The 23,639-nt window shown below is 42.8% G+C and overlaps 1 protein-coding gene across 3 annotated transcripts in view; it reads right to left on the reverse strand.

Moving 5' to 3' along the window:
• CAP2 (cyclase associated actin cytoskeleton regulatory protein 2) overlaps nt 1-23,639 on the reverse strand; it is a 162,589-nt gene that overhangs the window by 49,225 nt on the left and 89,725 nt on the right. For 2 of the 3 annotated variants that reach the window (XM_055264096.2, XM_055264095.2), the window contains 2 exons: nt 2,346-2,489; nt 1,936-2,021 (listed from right to left, as the gene is read on the reverse strand). The exons of the other annotated variant lie outside the window; for it this stretch is intronic. In XM_055264096.2, coding sequence (XP_055120071.1) covers nt 1,936-2,021; nt 2,346-2,489 — 230 coding nt within the window. The remainder of the gene's footprint in view (nt 1-1,935; nt 2,022-2,345; nt 2,490-23,639) is intronic. 3 annotated transcript variants of the gene reach the window in all.

A 23,639-nucleotide genomic window follows, 5' to 3' on the forward strand; every position in this document is an offset into this window, starting at 1 on the left:
GTCTCACTTCGTCACCCAGGCTGGAGTGCAGTGGTGCAATCTCAGCTCACTGCAACCTCCACCTCCCAGGTTCAAGCGATTCTCCTGCCTCAGCCTCCTGAGTAGCTGGGATTACAGGTGCCTGCCACCACGCATGGCTAATTTTTGTATTTTTGGTAAAGACAGGGTTTCACCATGTTGGCCAGGATGGTCATGAACTCCTAACCTCAAGTGATGCATCTGTCTCAGCCTTCCGCAGTGCTGGTATTACAGGTGTGAGCCACCACACCTGGCCTGCTTTTTATAGTAAAAAAATATTGTTACATAGTTCTTAACCTGAGGGATGGATGTATAGGTATTTTTTTGTATTGTAATCCTTTACATCTCGTGTGTATTTTATAAATATTCTTTTGTATCTACTCAATATTTTTAAAATTAAAAAATCTACAAAAAAAGTGATGAAAATTTTGAATATGTAATATTAATTAATGGCCTGGAAGTATACTAGGTATTTATATATTTTATGCAATTTTTCTATATTCCATATAAAATTTGTCTTATATTGTTGTAGACCCTTTTCTTCTGGTTCTAATTTTCAGATCTGCATTAGTAAAATAAAGGGGTGAATTGAGGCCAGGCATGACGGCTCATGCCTGTAATCCCAACACTTTGGGAGGCCGAGGTGGGCGGATCACGAGGTCAAGAGATTGAGAGATTGAGACCATCTGGCCAACATGGTGAAACTCCGCCTCTACTAAATTACAAAAATTAGCTGGGCGTGGTGGTGCGTGCCTGTAGTTCCCTCTACTTGGGAGGTTGAGGCAGGAGAATCGCTTGAACCCGGGAGGCAGAGGTTGTAGTGAGCCAAGATCGCACCACTGTACTCCAGCCTGGCAACAGAGTGAGACTCCATCTCAAAAAAAAGAAAGAAGGTGAATTGAAGCAATAATCCAATAATGCAGGTTCTTTAATTTCCTTCCACCTGAACAGCCTGGGTCAACACATGTGACGTCCCCAGGTTCCTCTGCATTTGCTGACCAATGGTCACTTCTGTTGCTGCCATCTAAGAGCTCAGAGGGAGATCCACTCTCAAGTCCAGGGCCAGAAGCAGGTAGAACCTTGTTGCTCTTATATTTGCCTCATCTCTTCCCTTAGTTCCTAGGCACCAGCCACATCACATTTAGCCAGCTGTTTAGAGTACAAGGCATGACCTTATCAGAGGGGGAGGAATCTCATGATATCCCTTAAATAGTTTAGGATACATTTTCCTGGACATTTCTTCAGCTCTGCCATGTCTGCGTTAGGGCCTATTTTCTGTTCTGACTCCAGTTTAAGTTACTCTGGGATCTGTTACTTGTGCTGTCAAACGCAAGGTCCTTTCACGCTGGTTCACCGGGCAAAGCCCCTTGGTTTAGGCTCATCTATACTTTCAGCAGCACTCTGAATGGCTGCTAGTCTTACAGGTATCCCTGCTTCCACCCCAGTTGTTTCATATTAACTGAGTCTCTGGTTTCCTTCTCACTGCTCTGGTTTGTTGTTTCATCTCATTTCTGTTCTTGATTCACACTTCATTTCCTGATTCCTCCTCTCTTCTATAGCTCATCCTCCAACTCTACTTTGATCCATGTAAAGGTTCTGTACCATATAGGGTTGCTCCATCACCAAGCTCTCTGATTATTGTGGGAATACATAAGATAGTGACATGCATTCAAGTGGGGGAGAGTTTATTCATTACGAGAGAACTAAGGCGGACTTTCTAAAACCCATATATTATCTGGATAATTGATTCCACTTTCCACCTGACTTTATCTGCAAAGATTAGATTTTCCTTTAAAATTTATAGTACATTAGTGTAGAGCCTTGGAAAGGAATCAGTAGTTAACTGGACTGAGTTTTAGGGACAAATGTCTAACAAGTAATCAACTGAAAATTGGGTGGGTAAAGGAAGGTACGTACCTGTGTTTGTAGTCCTTTAAGACCCTGTTAGTGTAAAAGGTGGCTGCGTCATTCATCTCCTTGACATAAGGACCGGGTTTGGGGGACTGAGAAAACAGGACCGTCACCCAAGCATAGAAGGAAAAAAAAATAGGATAAGAAAGAAAATGCCTTAAAGAAGAAGAAAAGCAACGGAGACTTGAAAGTGGGAGGCACATGTTGCTTTGTAAAGGATGATAAAAACACTTTCTACTGTATCTCAGAACAGAAAGCATTGAACTTTAAACAGGGTAGGAGAAAGCGGATGCATTCAGCCTAGGAAGAAGCTTCCTTCAGTGCAAGGAGCATGAAGGTAGTAGCTAAGCTACGAGTTCTCCTAAATACTCCAAACGTGTGATGAGGTGAAGAGGCAACATTGCACCTGGACTCACCACAGCTATCCATCCAAGGGCAGGGATGCTTTCGCTGACGGCCGAAAGATGATTAAACATGTTACTCCCCCGGTTTCTCTCTCTGAAAGTTTGGATTTCCTGAATCTTTTCTGATATGGGTTTCAGAAGTGCGGCCACGTCATTCTGTAAGCAGTCAAACATCGGGGGCTGTTACTACAGACAGAACAGATGCATAGCACCTCTATCCATGTTGGCCTAAGCAGGAGAATTCAGGACCTGCCATCTGTCAAGGGGTCTAAAAGAAACATATAATCATCTCTGAGAATAGCATGCATTTGTTCTTGGTTATGGTAATGCTGCGCTTTTACTGTCTGAAGTATGAAAAATGCAGATTTTTTAACATTATTAACGCTGTGGCTTGAGATGTGGAAAAAACCTAGCAGTATGGCACAGCCCCCATTTTGAAGACTCCTTCATGGAAGACAGTGAAATTGAGTGTTGACCATTTGTATTTCAAACGGCAAATAGATCACACACAGCAATAACCCCGGCATAAAGTTGGGTAAGACCGGAAGGTTAGTAAAATGACATCATCCTATTCCTGTGGGAAAATGCTTTGGGCGAGGCTTCCTGGTTTCACCACAGTTACCATAATCCATGTGAAAAAGTGGAAATCTTTCACCGAGGCAACCCCCCTACCCTTTTGTTTTTTGAGACGGAGTCTCACTCTGTCCCAGGCTGGCGTGCAGTGGCGCGATATCGGCTCACTGCAACCTCCGCCTCCCAGGTTCAAGCAATTCTCCTGCCTCAGCCTCCTGAGTAGCTGGGAAAACGGGTGCCTGCCACCACGCCCAGCTAATTTTATTTTTAGCAGAGGCGGGGTTGGCCAGGATGGTCTTGAACTCCTGACCTCAAATGAGACATCCCCCTTGGCCTCCCAAAGTACTGGGATTAGAGCTATGAGCCACCGCACCTGGCCCTTTTTAAGAAAATGTGATGCTTATCATATTGATAGTGACTTTAGTCTTTGTTGGCATTCTACATTGTCCCCAGTCCGCTTGGCCTATGGCTACAGGTCACACTCAATTCTGCTAATTCAACAACTGACTTTTCCATTCATACAAAAATGACTTTCAGAATTACATGAGCTGGCTGGCTGGGTGTGGTGGCTCATACCTGTAATTCCACCATTTTGGGAGGCTGAGGCGGGAAGACTGCTTGAGGCCAGGAGTTCGAGACCAGCCCAGACAACACAGCAAGACCCCACTTCTACAAAAAAATGTAAAAAATGAGGTGGCTGTGGTGGTGTGCACCTGTAGTTCCAGCTACTCAGGAGACTCCAATCCTGGGAGAATTAGAATTACCCAGGAATTTGAGACTGCAGTGAGCTGTGACTCACCACTGTACTTCAGCCTGGCGCCAGAGTGAGACCCTATTTGAAAAAATATGTAAATAAGTAAAAATAAAAAATAAAAAACAAAATGACATGAGCTGAGTTATGAAGTATCTCAGAGCTAGATTCTCCAGAATACCACAGTTGCTTTAAACATCTCCTCATCTACATCCTTAGCATTCTCTAATTTCTCTAGGTGTTGAAAAGCAGATAGAAGGTTGTTTATCAGATTTTCATGTGTGCTCCAAAGAAACAGCAAAGGTTCTATACTTCAGCTCTGTGGAAGCAGTTAAAGAGCTTTAAGCAGTATTTTAGTAAATCTTGTTTGCAGGAGGTAAAATAGAAAAGCTCCTTACAGCTCTTTAATTTCTGAGATTTCAGAGCAATGGTTCCCAGCCTTGGCTACACATTAGAACCACCTTGGGGGTTTTAAAAACCACTAAGGCCTGGGTTCCACCCCTAGCAATTCTGATTTAATGGGTCGGGGGATGGCCTGGGTGAGGGCAGGGGGAAATTGTTTAAGCTTCCCAGGTGATTTCAATCATTGCTGCAGCGGTGGCTTCAGACCCCAGAGGACAGTCATTTCTGCCAGGGACAGCAAACTATTAGGAAATAAATTATGTGCAGCTGCAGTAGCTTTTAGACTTTACCTCTCCTTCTAAACCCCTTTATATACCCTCCTCTGAAAAGAATGTTGAATGTAAGGGCTTTGGAATTAGAATGGCCTTGGTTCAAATAGCTTTGGTGCCTACGGAGCCTTGAGCAAATTACTTAATCAGATCCTTAGTTTCCTCATCTGTAAATTAGAGATAATACCTACCACCTACAGGCTACAGGAGATACTGCATTTTAAAGCCCTGGCACATGGGAGGTACACAATAAATAGAAGTAATTATTATTTCCATGATGCAGTTAACTCATACCAGAGGTAAAAAGGATGCTGTCCCCTGTAATATGTGATATTCATTTGTTTAAAATAAATATGCATTCAAGATATGAGAAGCTCCAAACAGACATCTACACAGATTAACAGGATTTTAGGATTCCAGGAGTCTACACTGGGTCACCTAGTTCAGCTTTTTGACAAATCCAACAGAATAGGTCACAATTAGTATTTAAAAATCATGAAAATAGAATAGAAAATATCAGAGGGCATTCACATGTAATAAGGATGGATATTTTGGTATTAAACACTTGTTTTGGTTATGAAGTTTGTGTGTGTGTGTGTGTGTGTGTGTGTGTACTGGGTTGCCAAATAAAATGTATTTCTTTTTATGGATCTAGCCTAAAAGTTTGAGAAACATGGCCATAATCCAATTCTCCTATTTTACATATGGAATACAAGCTCAGAGAGGTTAATTTACTATGTCAAGACCAGCTAGCAATGATTAGTGGAGCTGGAGCCAGAAGCTAGGTCTTCGGGGAGCCCCTGAGACAATTCTCGATACTGGGTGCTGAGAAAAATATGGTTAGTTCTCTACATACAGTTCTCTACCAATAAGACTAGGGAAAGGTGTTAAGAGCCGAGGCGGGCGAATCACGAGGTCAGGAGATCGAGACCACGGTGAAACCCCATCTCTACTAAAAATACAAAAAATTAGCCGGGCGTGGTGGCGGGCGCCTGTAGTCCCAGCTACTCGGAGAGGCTGAGGCAGGAGAATGGCGTGAACCCGGGAGGCGGAGCTTGCAGTGAGCCGAGATTGCGCCACTGCACTCCAGCCTGGGCGACAGAGCGAGACTCCGTCTCAAAAAAAAAAAAAAAAAAAAAAAAGAAGAGATTAAGAGCAAAGGTTCTAGAATGAGACTTCTTGGGTTCAAATCCTTGCTCCACAGTGTACTCAGCTCTGGGGCTTTATACCAATGGCCAAACTTCCCAAGATTCCCTTGTCCCAATCTGCAAGCTAGGGTTGACAACAGTACCTGCTTCACAGGGATGTTAGGAGGAGTAAATGAGAGAACATGTCATGCTTGGTAAAGGGTCAGGTATACTTTGGGGGCACAACAGGTGGCTGGTGGTCTCCAAGGTACCTGCCAGTTACAAAGCCTCTGATTGGCCAAGTTCACTGACTAGCTCTTTCCCATCCCTTATATGCAAACACAAGGAGAGCGGTTTCCTAACTGACATATGCTGAGGGACAGAGGCACACTTCTCTTTGGGGGAAACAAAGAAATACAGGGAAAGAAAGCAAAGTGCTCTCAAGGTTCCGAGTGGACTTTTTAGCTATCCCGTACTGAAGGAGGGGAAAAACAAAAACATTTGCTGCAGAAGCTAGTCAGCTCTTGTGGAAAAGCCATGAATATCTTCCTGTCTCCTCTCTTTCCCTTCTGACCACTACAAAGCAAAGGGCTTATGGATTTGGTGAAAAGACCTTGAATCAGAGTTGTTAGGAGCTGCACTCTGTGCACCCGCCCCCCAACCAAATTCATATGCTGAAGCCTTAACCCCCAGTAACATATTTGGAGAAAGGATCATAAATATGGTGGGAATGCAACCATATTGGAAGATAGGGTCTTTAAAGAAATGATTAAATTAAAATGAGGTCATTAGGGTGGGCTTCAATCCAATATGACTGGTGTCTTTTTTTTTTTTTTTTTTGAGATAGAGTTTTGCTCTTGTCGCCTAGGCTGGAGCACACTGGCACGATCTTGGCTCACTGCAACCTCCACCTTCCAGGTTCAAGCAATTCTCCTGCCTCAGCCTCCCAAGTAGCTGGAATTACAGACACACGCCACCACACCCAGCTAATTTTTGTATTGTTAGAAGAGACGGGGTTTCAGTTTCACCATGTTGGCCAGGCTGGTCTCGAACTGTGATCCGCCCGCCTCGGCCTCCCAAAGTACTGGGATTACAGGTGTGAGCTACTGCACCCGGCCTGACTGGTGTCTTTATAAGAAGAGGAGATGAGGACAGAGACACACAGAGGAGAGAGGCGTGGGGAGAGACCAACCCTGCCGTCACCGTGATCCTGGACTTCCAGCCTCCAGAACTGTGAGGAATTTCTGTTGTTTCTAATCTACCTGTCTGTGGTACTTTGTTAGGGCAGCCCTAGCAAACCAATGCAGGGGTAACGGCAGTTCAGGGACTCCTTCCCTCTAAACTCTCAACAATAGAACAAACAAAAACCCCTCTAAACACTCCTGGCCCCAAACACAATTATATCATGCTTGTTTGTTAATGGCTGCCAAAAATCAGTTTTAAATACCCTCCCTGGAGCTTCATTTTTTAGAAAGCAAACATCTCCTTCTTTGGGGGATTCTTTTCAGTCCAAATTCAACACCTGATCAAAGGTGTGGCATCAGTTTCCCCAGAAGGCAGCTGATTTTTAATGATGGCAGAACTACTAAAAAAAAATCCTAATTTTCTCCAACAATTTGCTAAGTCATAATGTTCTTAATGTAATGACATTTTTGAGAAAGGCCAGAATATCTGAATTGTTGATGATACCTGGCCCACTGCCCCAAGGGGAAAAAGAACCAGAAACTGTATATTTATAACGTTAGAGAGATTTATTAAGGCCATCTTTGTTTATCTCTCACTTCCCTAGAACAAACTCTAAAGTCTGAGGAGACAGAGTCTTCTGGAAGATACTTTATATTGGTTATCTGATGAAAGCATCATAAAGATTGAGAAAGTTTTCTTTTGCTTTAGTTTGGCAATTATGTGAAGAATTGTCATCATTAAAAAAAAAAAGCAATGTTGACGGAACTAAGTACAACAGCTATTTGCACAACTCTAATAAACATTAGTGCTTTTATTCTGTGCCAATAGATTTCTCCTGTACTTTAAAGAAGTCTTATCTTCACCAGTTCATCCTGACTTGCAAGGCTGGAATCAAAAATAGAAGAGAACATTAGAATGATGGTGTGACTTCCATCAAAGCTGGAGCTGGTTGTGTGGGATGTCAGACGAAAAGTCAATGGGGGGGTCTATGAGAGGTACTTCAACTTGTTTCAGTATTAAGCATATATTAGGTACACTCACTCAATACAGGCTGATTTGCATTGATGTCAATTAAAATTACATAAGGGTTTTCCACTAAAGAAGCAGCTCATCTAAGAGGTGTCCTGGTTTTCTGTCAAGGGAGTGCATTGGTGGTGGTAGCTTCCCGGATATGTCTAGCAGCTAGTGTGCTTTGCAATGACTTTTACATACATGTCACTCAGATTACTTTTTGTTAACGTCTCACTGAGGTTTCTTTGATTCTCAATAATTTCTCAGAATTCATGTGAAGATGAGCTGAACCTGCTCCCTGGCCTTCCCCTAGTTTCTGTGGCTTTGACAGAAGGTGGAAAGGGCCAACATGGAAGAGACGCATGAACAAACTGCACGTTTTCAGCAAACGTTTCCAAGGGTTATCTTAGCTGGATGCGACTGTACTTTGGAAGAGTATTTTAGGTCTCCATGTCTTTATGACCCTAGCTTCTGCTTTAAAGTTGAATAACTGAGTCCCGTTATCAGCTTCATCTCTGTTTAGCTCCCAAAGTGAGGGAATTGTTTTGCAAAAGTAAAATGAGTTTTATCAGCAAGCTTTGTAGAAACTTTACCCAAAAAGGAAAACCAGATTCCCACTCATGCTGTTTTGTTAAGAGACGGCACAAACTCTGGGAGTTTGACCTCAAAGATGTATCACTGAGCAAAACAAAATAGGTCTGTTATTTCTGGAACTCATGGTTCTCATGTAGTTCTGTATCAGGTGAAAATGGTTCAGTCATTGTTACTTCTTTTTAATGAATTTCTTTTTCTGATTATAAAAATCAATATATGCTCTTCGCGAAACACTGAAAAATACAGATGTAAAACATAAGTGAACAATAAACATTCTGCATTCCACCACATGGAAAAAAAGCAGTGCTAAAAGTTGGTGTTCATTTTTTTTTTCCTATAGATGTAATTATTCATCGCTTCTCGGCCTTTTGGCTAAGATCAAGTGAAGATGTAATTACTGGAGATATTTTCAGAAATAATAATAATTACTTTTTAAGTAATGGCGATTCAAACCATCAAGAATGATTCTAAGAGTTTAATTCAAACAGTTTAATGAAAACAAACAAGCACACAAATAAAATCCCATCAGTACGTTCCTGGCGTGTACTGTGAGAACTCTATCATTTGAGAAAGAATGATTTCAAGGTAATGACATTTGCATTACCACCACAATTCAAACAAACTTAATAGCATTAAAGTAAAATTTTGAAAAAGGTTTGGGTTCCACCTACCTTTAAAATTCCAGGAAAGCTCATATCAAGCATTATGCATTCGTAAACCACACTACCAAATATTAATCATTATTACTTTGGCTTATGTGTTTTTGTGCAAAGTTTCACCAGTTTATTCCATTTGGATGCATGTGTGTATGTGTGTGAGTGCACAGCACAGAAAATATATGGAAAGATACACATCAAAAAGTGTCAACACAGAACTTTTATTTAATTTTATTGGCTTATTTATATATTCTAAATCTTCTAACATGTACATACATTTCCTTTGCAATTAAGGGAAAAGTTTTAAAACATTTTAACCAGTTTCACACCTTCAAAAGTAGAAAATATTTCACATAGGAGCTGTTAAGTTTGCATGTGTCAACAAAATATTAAACCTCCTTCCAATCAGGGAAGAAGCTTTAGGAAAACACATGCGGAAGTTGCCAGAATAAATTATACAGGTGAAGAAGAATAAAGTTTTCTCAAGCAAAGGTTATCCAAATCAGGAACAGTATTTCGGGAGGCTGAGGCAGGAGAATAGCTTGAACCTGGGAGGCGGAGCTTGCAGTAAGCGGAGAACGGGCCACTGCACTCCAGGCTGGCAACACAGCAAAACTCCATCTCCAAAAAAAAAAAAAAAAAAATCTCTCTCTATACATAGAGAGATATATATATTTGGACACACACATATATATTTGGACACATTCTAATAATTGAAGCAATTATTTTCACCTTTTAAAGTCAGCAGCAATTTTTTACAAATCAGAAATGTTCAATTGAGTTAACTTTTGCTTTGGTGCAATTGTAGGTATTTCCCTTGGCTAGTTCCCTTCTTGTTGAGTCCCATTAAATAAAAATTTTTTACTGTCCAGGAACATTTTGGAGATTTCAGAATACATCCATGGAGATATTTTCAAAAACACTTGTACAATTTAAACAATTTAAAATGTTTGCAAAACCTAGTGAGCACCACTCATGTACATGATTTTACAGCAGTTGCCATTATATTGAATAATAACAGATTCCTTGGGAAATATTTTTACATCTTTATAAGACTTGATGGTTCATATATATTCCTTATTTTAGGGTTGCTAAACTTTATGTTCCTTATATACTATATTTGCATTTATTTATTTATTTATTTATGACAAGGTCTCACTCTGTCACCCAGGCTGAGTGCAGTGGTGCAATCTTGGCTCACTGCAGCCTCAATCTCCCAGGCTCAAGAGATCCTCCAGCCTCACCCTCCCAGGTAGCTGGAACCACAGGCATGTGCCACCAGCCCTGGCTAAGTTTCTGATTTTTTTGAGGAGACTGGGTCTCCCTGTGTTGTGTCCAGGCTGGTCTTGAACTCCTGGGCTTAAGCAATCCTCCCACCCCAGGCTCTCAAAGTGCTGGGATTACAGGCATGAGCCACCGTGCCCAAGCTATATTTGCTTATATTCTTTAAAAATCATTCTTCAAGAATATAAAACCTGGTGACTTAGTCTTCCAAAGGATGCATTGCTTTGGATAGTTACATTGTCCTGGTATCTCAGAGAGAAGCTTTTTAACATGCATAAACTCCTACTTTAATTTTTTTTTTTTTTTTGAGATGGAGTCTTGCTCTGTCACCCAGACTGGAGTGCAATGGCGTGATCTCGGCTCACTGCAACCTCCACCTCCCAGGTTCAAGCGATTCTCCTGCCTCAGCCTCCTAGGTTGCTGGGATTACAGGCGCGTGCCACCATGCCCGGCTAATTTTTGTATTTTTAGTAGAGACGGGGTTTCTCCATGTTGGCCAGGCTGGTTTCAAACTCCTGACCTCAAATGATCTGCCCGCTTCAGCCTCTCAAAGTGCTGGGACTACAGGTGTGAGCCACCGGGCCTGGCCCCTACTTTAATTTTTAATGCTAATCTTTCAACAATCTCATTGGCACATTTTTTTTTTTTTTCAGTAATAGTTTTTGTTTTTAAAGCAAGCTGGCCGGGCGCGGTGGCTCACGCCTGTAATCACAGCACTTTGGGAGGCTGAGGCAGATGGATCACGAGGTCAGGAGATCAAGACCATTCTGGCTAACACGGTGAAACCCCACCTCTACTAAAGATACAAGAAAATTAGCCGGGCGTGGTGGCAGGCACCTGTAGTTCCAGCTACTCAGAAGGCTGAAGCAGGAGAATGGCGTGAACCCAGGAGGTGGAGCTTGCAGTGAGCCAAGAGCAAGACTCCATCTCAAAATAAATAAATAAAATAAAATAAAATAAAATAAAACAAACTATTTTAGACACACAGAAAAACAATAATAATGACAGGCTCCCATTTATAATTTAATTTAATTTCTCATGGGGGCCCAGGAAAATCATTATGATGCCCCTTTACTGACATCTTCAGGAGAACTAGAAAGGAAGAGATCTGGAGCCTGGGACATAGAACTATTTAGATAAGACCTCTGGGGCAGCACTGAAGTTTGACATGAGATTGTTCTACTGCTCTATAAAGGTAGAATAATACACTTGCAGTTGCAAATTGGGCATTTTTAATATAATATCTTTTCTGCAAAAGTGTTCAGCAAATCATAGGCTAAAAAGCCTTCTCTGAAGTCATTTTTGTACCCTTCAGATAGATAATAATGTACATTGTCATTATCAATATGTTTTAACTTGTCAGAATCATTCAAAGTCTCTAGGATTTTGGGGCCACTGACACAATGAACAGTAGACTTTTTTTTGTCACTTCCCACTTACTATTCTTTGTCTTTGCCATTGTTCACAGATGTGATTCCCATCTCTCATCATTTCTAGATTTTGTGCTGCAGAATTTGAGGGAGTGCTCACTCTAAAACCTACAAATTATACATCAGAACAAGAACACAGTTCTGTTGACATGATGTGTGGGCCACAATTTTCTCTATGCTGTCAATGTTTGACACTTCTCCGAAGGATAGGTTATGTGAGAGGAAAAGTCAAGTTGAATGGAAATGTAAACATTTAACACAACAACCCATGATGTTACAATAGCCTCACAATAGCTCATGTCCTGAATCTTAATGCAACACTAGAGCTTGGGAGACCATAAAAACAGAACAAAATAAACAAACAAGAAAATGCTTCACATTAACTGTTCCCTCAGGTTGAGATTTATAGTTTTCATTATAGTTGTTCTGATAGATACTTGACTGGTAGTGCAAAAAGCTAACAGTCCAGTCAGAGAAAACATATCTTTTCCATTCATGCATCAGTGTGCAGCTATCTAATGAATATGGGAGACAGAGGAGGCTCTAGTGTATTTCCCTTGTATAAGGGGACTTGACAACATGAACTCCAGAAAATGCTGGATTCATGGCAGGGGCATGGGTTTAGCGGAATTATCTGAGATCCAGGAAGGAAGTAGTGGATCAATACTAGGCAATGACAAATAACGACATACAAAATTGCTGCAGAGAGAAACCAGACGTTTTGGAGAGAAAATTAAGTTGAAAACCAAAGCTTAACCTAGTTGTCTACAATAAGTGAGTATAACAGAACAGATCAGGTGGCTAAGAAGTATCTCATTTTGTATTTTGTTCTTATTTCAGCTTACTGGTTCAGCTGAGAAGATAGCAGCTCTTACCCTAACGGGGAGGTATCATCTGGCTTCTGACAGCGATGAATTTTATAATCACCTATAATTTCACTTTGTGAGATTCTGCACATAAAAGCTGAGGAGCAGAAGGTCTCACCTATGCTTTACTTAAACCCAGAGGGACTTCACTAGAAATCCCTAGGGACAAAAATTGGAGAACACTGCTGAAACCATTCGAATTCATCAGCTTTATAAAATCTATGACAACGTATATTGATCAGAAATTAGTTCTTTGAAATAGCAAGAAAAAAATTCTTCTGAACTGCAATTCATTTTTCATTCTGTCAACATTTGATGTACATTGACTATATGCCAAATACCATGCTGATTGGTTTTCATCTGTTGTCTCTACTTTCTAATGATAAATCTCAGTTTAAACTACCAAATCCACCATCTGAAAGTTCCCAGCCCAGTCAACTGAATTTGCTGGGTCACTGTCTCTCCCCTCTTAAGTGGCCCATGGTAGAGGGATGGCCAGATCTCTTCTCTGAGATTCATTTATGTAGAACGTGGCTGAGAGGATGTAAATCTACAGTTTCCACCTCAAACTCAGCAGATGCAAAGAATTTCAACAACTCCCCTGTGAGTGTTAAGATATTCCACAGGGTAGATGAGCCGTTGTACCGAGCCACTGATGCTTAGCTCCAGTGATCCTTAATCGGAAACTGCTTTCTCTTTTAAGGGTAACATCATCTTCCTAAGATTCCATTGTTTGTTATTCTCAGGAGCAAAGAGTTGGGCGTGGCGGCTCACACCTGTATTCTCAGCATTTTGGGAGGCTGAGGTGGGCAGACGGCTTGAACCTAGGAGTTTGAGACCAGCCTGGGCAATAGAGTGAGATCGCATCTTTACAAAAACAAAAACAAAAAAAAAAAAAAAAGAAAAGAAAAAACAGAGCAATGCATCCCATAGAGCACTAGCTCATTTGGTGAGTAGCTCAACATGAGCCATGCTTCCTGGTCAACAGGGTTGGGAGGATTCTGCATATGGCGCCCCCTCTTTTGGTGGCCCACAATTCACTTCAGAATACTGAACAAGATACTAAAGAAACCAGTTTAACTTTACTTAACCTGATGTTTTTCAAGCTTTTTGATCCATGGAGCTTTTAATTCCACCCACAGTTTTCTAAGGAACTGGTATTCTGTGAACAGACCCAGGGAGGCCTGTGGGGTAGCTTCAGGGTTTCATGGAGGCCTGCTGGGCTGCTCACTGTGTATTCATTTGCCCTTTCCTCTCTGGTTGTCTCACTCATAACCATGGAGATGCTTTCAAGGGCATTTAACAGAGGTAAAGCAGCCTGTTTTCCCTCACTTACCACACACACACACACACACACACACACATACGCATGCACAGCAGTTGCTTTCAGGAGCTATAAACATCTCTGGATGGGCTGCTGGCATAGCCATCCCCCCACTGCACTGGGATTCTGTCCTCTGTTGCTGTCTTTTCTGCAGGTCATTTGTTGGCCAGCCCTGTCCCCACTTCTAACAACTCCCACCATTGACGGTTACAGTCTCTTTCCTGTCCTTTCTCTGTATTTTCTTGCTTTCTCTTTCACGCACCTAAACTTGTGTGAAAAAGCAGGCTTTTTAAGGAAGAAAGCCACTAAATTGCAGTCCTTTTCTTTTGCAGCACACACTCGTGGCCAATGACCTTTCATCTTCGAGTCTTGAGCTGAGATGCTTCTTTGTTGTCCAAGGGGGATTTTTGGCCACTTCCAAGTCCAGAGGAGTCCCACAGCTCCGTATGCCATAAATCCCATGGACTCCAAGTCTTATCAGTGCTTGTAGACTGCTGAGCCTGGATTTTGACATTGACCCCAAAGGAAAAGTGTGGCTAATGGTGTGTATAAATCCAGCATGAAACGTGATGTACAGCCAGAACTACTTTCTATGAGGCATGTGCTGGAAGGACCATTCTTTGATTTTTGACTCAGTTCTTAGATGTAAAGCTTATAAATCAGGACTGTGTAATAAAATGAAGACAATTTTGCTCACTATTATCGGTAAAGAGAGTTATTTTGTTACCTGCTGGTTCATTTGTTTCTCCATTTATTCAATAAATATATACTGGTGACTTTTATATGCCAGAGCTGGTCCAGGTGCTGGGGTAGAGCAGTAAACAATACAGACAGCACTCTGATGTCCCTGTCCTCTTTTGTTTGAGTGGCAAGGGGCATGTATTAGTCAGGGTTCTCCAGGGAAACACAATGAGTAGGATGTGTTTATTTATTTATTTATGACACGGATTTGGCCCATGTGATTATGGAGGCTGACAAGTCCCAAGATCTGCAGTCAGCTGGCTGGAGACCCAGGAGAGCCAATGGCATAACTTCCAGTCCAAGTCTGAAGGCTGGCAGGCTGGAGACCCAGGAAGAGCCAATGATCTTTCAATTCGAGTCCAAAGGCAGGGAAAAAACAAAACAAAACACCCAATTTCCCAGCTCAAAGGTAAGAATTCTCTCTTACTTAAGGGAGGGTCAGACTTTTGTTCTATTCAGGCCTTCAACTGATTGGATGAGGCACTCCAACTGATTGGGAAGTGCAATCTACTTTACTCAGTCTACCAATTTAAATGTTAATCTCATCCAAAAACACCCAGAATAATACTCAACCAAATATCTGGACACCCCAGGGCCCAGTCAAGTCGACAGATAAAATTAACCATCACAGGGGGAGAGAGACCCAGAGAAGTAATTATAATAAATAACTAAATTATATAGCATGTCAACTGTTAAAAACCATGGAGGGAAAAAGGTAGAACCTAGAGAGGAGGATCAGAAATATATATGGGGGGGTGGGTTCCCATTTAAAATACGATGGCCAGAGCAGGTCTCATTGAGAAGGTGACATTTGAATAAATATCTGGAAGTGGCATTAGCCATGTAGACATCTGGAGGAAGGGCTCCCAGAGAGAGGAAACGGCCACTACAAAGATCACGAGGTAGGAATTTGCCTCCAGTGTTTAAGGAGCAAGCGGACCTGTGTAGCTGGAATGGAGCGACTGACGGAGAAAGGGCCAGGCTTTGAAGTCAGAGAGAAAATGACAGGGTGTTGGGGCACCAATCATGGGAGCTGCTGAAAGGATTTTGGCTTTTATCCTGAATGAAGCAGAGATCACCATGGAGTTTTGAGCAGAGGAATAACATGATGTGGTTTTCTTTTCTAAGGATCGCTCTGGCTGCTGTATTGAGAATAGATTATTGGAGGGTAAACGCAGAACAAGGGACATCGTATCTGAGACTACTGCAATAATTCTGACAAGAGATGAAGGCAGCTCAGGCCAGAGTGAATGTAGTGGCGATCGTGAAAAGTAGATTTTAGACCGGATGTCGGGTATCAAAGCAAATGAGGAGTCAGGAATGACTCCTTGGTCTCTGACCTGAACAACTAGAAGGATGGAGTTGCCATCAACTGAGATGGAGGAAATGGCAGAAGAAGCAGGCTTTAGCGCAAAAACCAGGAATTCCGATGTAGACATACTGTTTCGGCTGCCCTCAACCAGGCATTCCCAGGGGCCACAACTGATGAGAAATATCTGCAGGGCAGCTGCGACAGGCATGCTTCCCCCCCAGCCCCCCCTCCCAGCTCAGTTTGTTTCTGGTCTCCACTCCTCAGTGTGTCTTTGCTTGGGAACCTCTTCTCACATTTTCAATCCAGTATACATGATTCATAAATGTGCTATATGTTCCTGTATTCAGTACAATTCCGTTCCAATTCAGAACAACACAATGTGTACATGCTCTATTCCTCACCTACAAGAATGGCGCTTCTGGCCCTCAATCAGCCAGGGGTGAACTCTGTATTGTTTCTCTCCTGGGGTTGACTTGTGCTGAGTCATTCACTCTGGCCAGCAGCAAAAGTCTGTGAGACAGCCAGCCTCCATTATGGGTACAGTCTGTGGTTGGTGGTAAAATTATTTTTGTTTAATTTCCCAGGTCAATTACTCATTGTATCCTAAAATTTGTTGGCCTATAGAGAGAAACAACCTTTAGCCTTGGTTTCATCTCTACCATATTTTAACAAATTGAGGTGAGAGAGAGGTGCACTACTTAAAATGGCTTATTTGGGTTATATGAGTGGATGCTGGCGGTCTAGCTTGCATTTTTATACTAAACACAGTGTCATGTAACAGGAATGAATGAACAAGGGAATGAATACACAAACTAACACTGAAGTGACAAATAAAAATTAAGCTTCTGAAAAGTCCAATGTGATCTGGGTAAATCAGAAATAAAATGTACCTCTCTAAAGATGGTAATAGTTTATCTTGTTTTGATACAGATTTTTCATTCATATGTGAATAAAATGATCAGATACTGTCTTTTATGTCCTCCTCTGTTTTCCTTCATAAACATTTTTTTCTGCCTGATGTGCACTAACTCTGACCTCATGTTTTCTTGTCCTTTTTATCTGTTATAATATTTATTGAGCACCTGCTAGTTTCCAGGCATAGTCCTAGGGACTTGAGATACATAAGTGGGGAAAACAGGTCTTTCCTTTGGGGTTTACAAGCAGTAAACAGACAGTAAACAACAGACATACTAAAGATATCGTACTATGAAAAAAAGGAGTGAAGCAGTACAAAGGGGTCAGGGGAGCAGGGGAGATTTTATTAATGTAAAAGGCTTATGTGAAAATATTTAGCTGACTACAATGTTTGACTGAACATTTGGTTGATGCTGTTTGATCCAGCCAGCCTGTCACATGCTAGCAGCTGATCAGAACGGAGTATGGAACATCAGTGAGGAGAAATCAGGAAGTGGACAGGGATAAAAGCTGCTTTTCCCCCCAACTGGATGACCTGAATTCAGCCACGCATAGGCTAAAGTTCACTTTCAATTCCAGCCACTTTGGACGCCGGCACACAGTCCAGGATATAAGATGCCTGGTGCTGATTGGCAGCACAGAATAATGCCTGCCAGCTGCATTTCCATGTTCCTGCTGGACCCTCTGGTGCCTCACCAATCTTGTTTTTCTCTTTCAGTTAACTTTCCTCAGTTCTGCTCCTTCTGACTTCCAGCCCATAGGCTTACTTGTGTCTTGATTTTTTTTTTGTGACCCCAAAATACAAAGTTAAAATCAAAATACACGCACCCCACCACTGGCAAACATCACAAGAAGTTGGGAAATTTATAGAGAGAAAAAATAGACAACCATTTGCCATGGTTGGTTATAGAAGATTTCTCTGAGTTTCTAAGATGTACCTTTCCAGCATCACACATGAGTACTGCAAAGCACAAAACACAGTTCCTGCAAAGACCAGTAAGGTCAAACCCTTTCCTTCCTCCTGGCACATTAAGTACTCCTTCCAGAATAAACACAGGGACAAGGCTGGGGCCAAGAGCAGCTGAGCTGAATAGACAATGGGATTTATTTGGTCCTCATCAGCAGGTCATGCTAGGAAGCCCGCAGAAATCTGTGAGAGTCCTGTGGGATGACTATCATCTTAAGATCAGTTTGTGGGGAGGTAAGAAATGAAAATTTACTGATTGCTTACTATAAATCAGGCACTGTACTTTGTATTCTATATATTATGTAAACATCATAAAACTTTGGTGGAAACATTAGCATTATTATCCCTGTTTTATGAGTGAGTGAACAAGATCAAGAAATATTTAGTAACTTGCCCAAGATCATCTGGCTAGAACTGAGATTTGGACCAGATATGTCTGGCTCCCACAGCTAATACTCTTAGGCAAAACAAAAAAAGCATTGGCTTCGGGACAGGAAACATCTGGGTTTAAACCGTATCATTCACACTAGTCCGAGCCCCAGTATTCTTCCTATGTCATCAGTAAGGTTCTGATGACGATTACCTAAGAAATATGTGCTTCATGTCTGACACATAATAGAGGCCTAAAAATGACAGCTGCTATTATTGTAATTATTCAAGCAATTTTACTGACCTCAAATACTGAAGAAAAAGCATATCATGGATAGCTGGACAAAATGGAATAATTATTGCTGAGTTAAACACTGTAGCTGATGAAAGAACTGAGAACATGGTGCCCACGATATGCGGTAAGAAGGACCTGCTTACAATGCAGGCCCTTTTGAACAGGGTGGAAACTTAGGTCATCTCTTTTTGAGAATCTCAGGCAATTTACTTACGTGACTCTGGGACATACCGGAAAAGGTGGAGAACAGATGGGGCACCCTGACAATCTCTGGGGCACTGGGGGACAGTCCTTGGGAAAAGCTGTATAAGTTCAATGCAAGGGTGCTAGAAGAACCCCTGGATCAGAAACTCGCATTTATGGGGCATGATGTTAATGACACTGAGCCTCTACCAGCTCAAGGCAGAAGAAGAATAGAAGAGAAACAGATTTCTTTTAGTAGCACACGTCCTCTGGTTTACCCAGTGGAGCTATGGGCACAGCCTGAAGAGTTTACTTGCATGGGAAACAGACATGTCAGCAGGAGGGCTGAGCTTATAGCTGACATTCAGCCAAAGGGCACAAGGGCAGCTTCACCAGCTGTTAAGGCACCGTGATCCTTTGTAGTGGTTGGCAAACAGCCACTTTCCAAGCCCTTTGGGTACCCCCTGCTGCCCTGGCTGCCCCAGTGTCTCTTCCAGGACTCTTCAAAGTCCCCACACTCCAGTAATCCTGGCCTAGTAGGAGGCCTCCAGGATCCTTCTCCAAGGCTCTCATTCTGTTTGTTCTGATTGGACCCATGCAGAATCTTAGGACTACAACCGAAAACTCATGGGCAGGAGCTCTGCCCGCAAAGGAGTGCTGTTGACACGGCAGGAACACCTAGCTTTGTGACTTATACCCCACCCAACCCAATACTCCATTTTAAAATTGCAAGTGTTTTATAATCCTCTCTTTTCTAGCCTGAAAGAGATTCACAGATAATATAAACTACGTGTACACATCACTTTAAGAAATCCATATGGTGTCTAATTGTAAAATAAAGGAGAAATAAAAGGAAAGTAATTTCAAGACATAAATGCTTGGCCACAACAGCACCAGGAAGATATGATGTAGTCTCAAAGTTGCAACTGCACATAGAATCCTGCAGAAAGAGACAGCCACAGATGTGGACTCATACAGGTGAGCATTTTAGCAACTCAAATACAAGAAGTCTTTTGGAGATATCTGGAGATGCCATTTTCTGACATGGAAAATAACAAATGGTAAAGTTCAAAACAAAACAAAGTGTCATCTTCCCTCAATTTGCACTGCAGCTGCATTCCAGGGTAATTTAGGATATATATTAAAATTACTATGCATATTAATATAGAATATGGAATGAAATTAGGTTCTAAGCTCAGATGATTAAAAATGTTTTTCACCTACATGCATACGTGGTGGGTGACAGTCAAGTAAGAGGAGGGATAATGCATTGTGTTGTGTGTTGCTGAGCTTGTGGCATCTGCCCACCAAATGCCAAAAGAAACCTCCTGTATTTGACAACCTCACGCATTTCCAAAATGCCCTTTTGGAGGACGTTAGCACCCCCGTGGAGAACTCAAGATCTGGCTAAATGGCACAACTATCATGATGGACCTACTAGATTACAAACTCCAGGAGGGCAGATCTGTTTTGCTCACTACAGTTTTCCCAGCTCCAGACCAGGATCTGGCAAATAGAATCTCAACTAGTGTTTGTTAAATGAGAGAATGGATGCAAAACCCTGGCTAGTAAGGGGCAAGGCAACACATTTCAAGGAGCTAATCCCAACAGGCAAGCAGAGAGGCACATGGAAGAGTGTAGTAGCAACTGAACTCTCCCCGTGATGGTAGCTGACACTGGGTAATGCCAACTGTGGGACATTCGGTCATTCAACACCCTTTGGGGAACCGTGTGGGACTCTGAGGACTTAACACTGTTGCTTGTTGGAAACTGTACTGAATGGTAGTTACTGTGTTGTGATTTTCTTTTGTTTTTTTCTTTTGGTTTGTTTGTTTTTTGAGACAGGGTCTTGTTCTGTTGCCCAGGCTGGAGTGCAGTAGCATGATCTCGGCTCACTGCAGCCTCCGCCTACCAGGCTCAAGCAATTCTCCTGCCTCAGCCTCCCGAGTAGCTGGGATTATAGGTGCATGCCACCACACCCGGCTTATTTTTGTATTTTTAGTAGAGATGGGGTTTCACCATGTTGACCAGGCTGGTCTTGAACTCCTGACCTCGTGATGTGCTCCCCTTAGCCTGCCAAAGTGTTGGAATTACAGGCGTAAGCCATTGCACCCAGCCTGATTTTCTTTAAAGGCAGTTTCTCTGTGGCTCATGGTGGCCATCAATTTTATTAATTTTGGAAGGGAAGTTAGTTTGTAGACTTTCTGGTGGAGGTATTTTCCTGTGTTTGCAGGAGTGGGCCAAAGGCAAAACGGGTAATGGTAGGACGTCCTGCCAGCACAGACCCCTCAGCACAGTGGGTTTCCACACAGCATGGGCATCAGAGTCAGTCTTGGATTTTAGTCTTGACTCTGCCCCTTATTAACTGAGAGAATATCCACCTCATGGAACAGATATGAAGCAGCAGGTGCACCATGTTCATGTTCATGAATCCCTTAGATGTCCAGAGGGTATAATTCAAGACCAAGTGTGCTAACTTGGCGTGCAAACGTTGATGACAACAGAACTAACACAAACTGCAGCTCTATAAGGAGATGCTCTGATGTGATTGAAACTATGGCTTCCACAAAGATAGATGCTAATTCTCTTAGTGACTTTGTAATTCAGTATTATCCTTATTTTTCAGCAGAGGAAAGTGAGGTTTAGGCCGATTTAACATTTGTCTCTGAGCTGAATGTGGGCTTGTGATACGAGTGGGCTTTTTTTTTTAAAAAAACGAGATGTGAAATTCACTGAAGAATTACAATAAATGACTAAATTTATCACAGTTACCATTTTCCTGGCCCTGAGCTATTCAAAGATGAATGAGATGGTCTCTGAACAAACGGTTACTGTGGGGCTGTGGGACCGAGCCATCGAGGGCTTGGGAGGCTGCTGGTCTGACTGTGGGTGGCACCAGGTAGGACAATCCAGAGGGGAGGTGTTTACTGATTACTTACGGATGAGAAGAAATCTGAAGGGAAAGGCTGAGAGAACAGCAGACAAAAATACCAAAAAGAGCACAAAGCCAAGCTATGCTCAGGAAACAACAAATTTTCCTGAATGGCATGCAGTAAGAATCAGGTCTGATGTGGTGGCTCATGCCTGTAATCCCAGCTCTTTGGAAGGCCGAGGTGGGAGGATCAGTTGAGTCCAGGAGTTCAAGACCAGCCAGGACAGTATAGTGAGACTTCATCTCTACAAAAATTAAAATAAAACTAACTGGGCATCCCTGCTACTTGAGAGGCTGAGGCAGGAGGATCACTTGAGCCCAGGAGTTGGAGATCAGCCTGGGCAACAAAGCAAGACTCTGTCTCTACAAAACAAACAGACAAACAAACAAAACTAGCTAGGCATAGTGGCACACACCTGTAGTCCCAGCTACTAGGGAGGCTGAGGTGGGAGGATCACTTGAGCCCAGGAGTTTGAGGCTGCAGTGAGCCATGATGGCACCACTGCACTCCAGCCTAGGTAACAGTGTAAGACCCTGTCTCAAAACAAAACAAAACAAAAAAAACTGAGCCAGGGCGGTGGCTCATGTCTGAAATCCCAGCACTTTGGGAGGCCGAGGTGGGCGGATCACCTGAGGCCAGAAGTTCGAGACCAGCCTGGCCAACATGGTGAAAACCCCGTCTCTACTGAAAATACAAATATTAGCCGGGTGTGGTGGCGGGTGCCTGTAATCCCAGCTACTCAGGAAGCTGAGGCAGGAGAATCGCTTAAACCCGGGAGGTGGAGGTTGCAGTGGGCCAAGATGGTGCCGCTGCACTCCAGCTTGGGCGACAAGAGCAAAACTGCATCTCAAAAACAAACAAACAAACAAACAAACAAACCCACCTGGGGGCATTCTGGATGATGAGGCTGCTGAGCCAGACAGGCATTTGCTCTTGGGGAGCTCTAAGAGGATTTAATGCAGAGCAGTGGCCTAGTTGGAAGTTTAGAATAACTGACCTGTCAGGGAGGAGAGAGTCAAAGGCAGGGCAGGGGGACAGCACCAAGTCAGAGCAGACACCAATTGGGAGTGTTTCTCAGGGGCTTGATAAGTGACTGGGGAAGTCCACAGCAAGGGGGACAGGAGGAGACGGCTCCGAAAGGCAGGTAAGGGACAGGGCTTCCAGCAGGCATGAGGATGGCTTCTTTTCTTCAGTATCTTCAGCACCTGGCACATAGTACGTGCTCAGCAATTAAGTGCTGAGTTAATGAATGAGGTGAGCAAGAAAAGTGATGGCAGTGGGGGACACAGAGGATGATTCTGAGTTCCTTGCTTGGAGGTTGCTGTTTAAAACTGCAACTGCCTCCTGCCAATGCAATCAAGGAGAACTGCAGGGCTCCATGAGCAGAAAAGACACAGCTGAGTCCTCCGCAGTGGCTCAGCCTCGAAGCCGGCGCGACCGTGACAGTGTGTTGCGTGAGCACTTCCAGATATCCTGGCATGTCCACAGGACACGAATGTGGGTTCCAGCACATCTTACTGGATCCTAAGTGGAAGGGTGACTTCAGTTGGCCTTTGGATTATAGTAACAGAGTGGGTAAGAGAAAACGTGTTTAGATCCCTAGCCTTTAAACATCTAATCGATGGTATTTTGAGGCTGATTTCTAAAGAATAATCTTGGTCGTCTTATGATATCCTGGCCATGCTTAAACACTGTCAGTTATTTACTTATTTGTTTATTTTTTGAGACAGGGTCTTGCTCAGTCACCCAGTCTGGAGTGCAGTGGTGTGATCTTGGCTTACTGCAGCCTGGACCTCCTGGGCTCAAGTGATCCTCCCACCTCAGCTTCCCAAGTAGCTGGGACTACAGGTGTACACCACCATGCCGGGCTAATTTTTTTGTATTTTTAATAGAGACAGGGTTTTGTCGTGTTGCGCAGGCTGGTCTTGAATTCCTGGGCTCAAACTATCTGCCCGCCTTAGCCTCTCAGTGCTGGGATTACAGGCATAAGCCACCACACCTGACCCACTGTCAGTTATTTATCTAGGTTTTTCCCTTGAGAAAATTTACTTGAGCTTAAATTATCAACTGTCACAACTTCCTTGAATTCTACTTCCCAAGATTTTGCAGAGTTTTTCTA

This window comes from Symphalangus syndactylus, chromosome 23 (genome assembly GCF_028878055.3).
Source record: "Symphalangus syndactylus isolate Jambi chromosome 23, NHGRI_mSymSyn1-v2.1_pri, whole genome shotgun sequence".
Lineage (NCBI taxonomy): Eukaryota > Metazoa > Chordata > Mammalia > Primates > Hylobatidae > Symphalangus > Symphalangus syndactylus.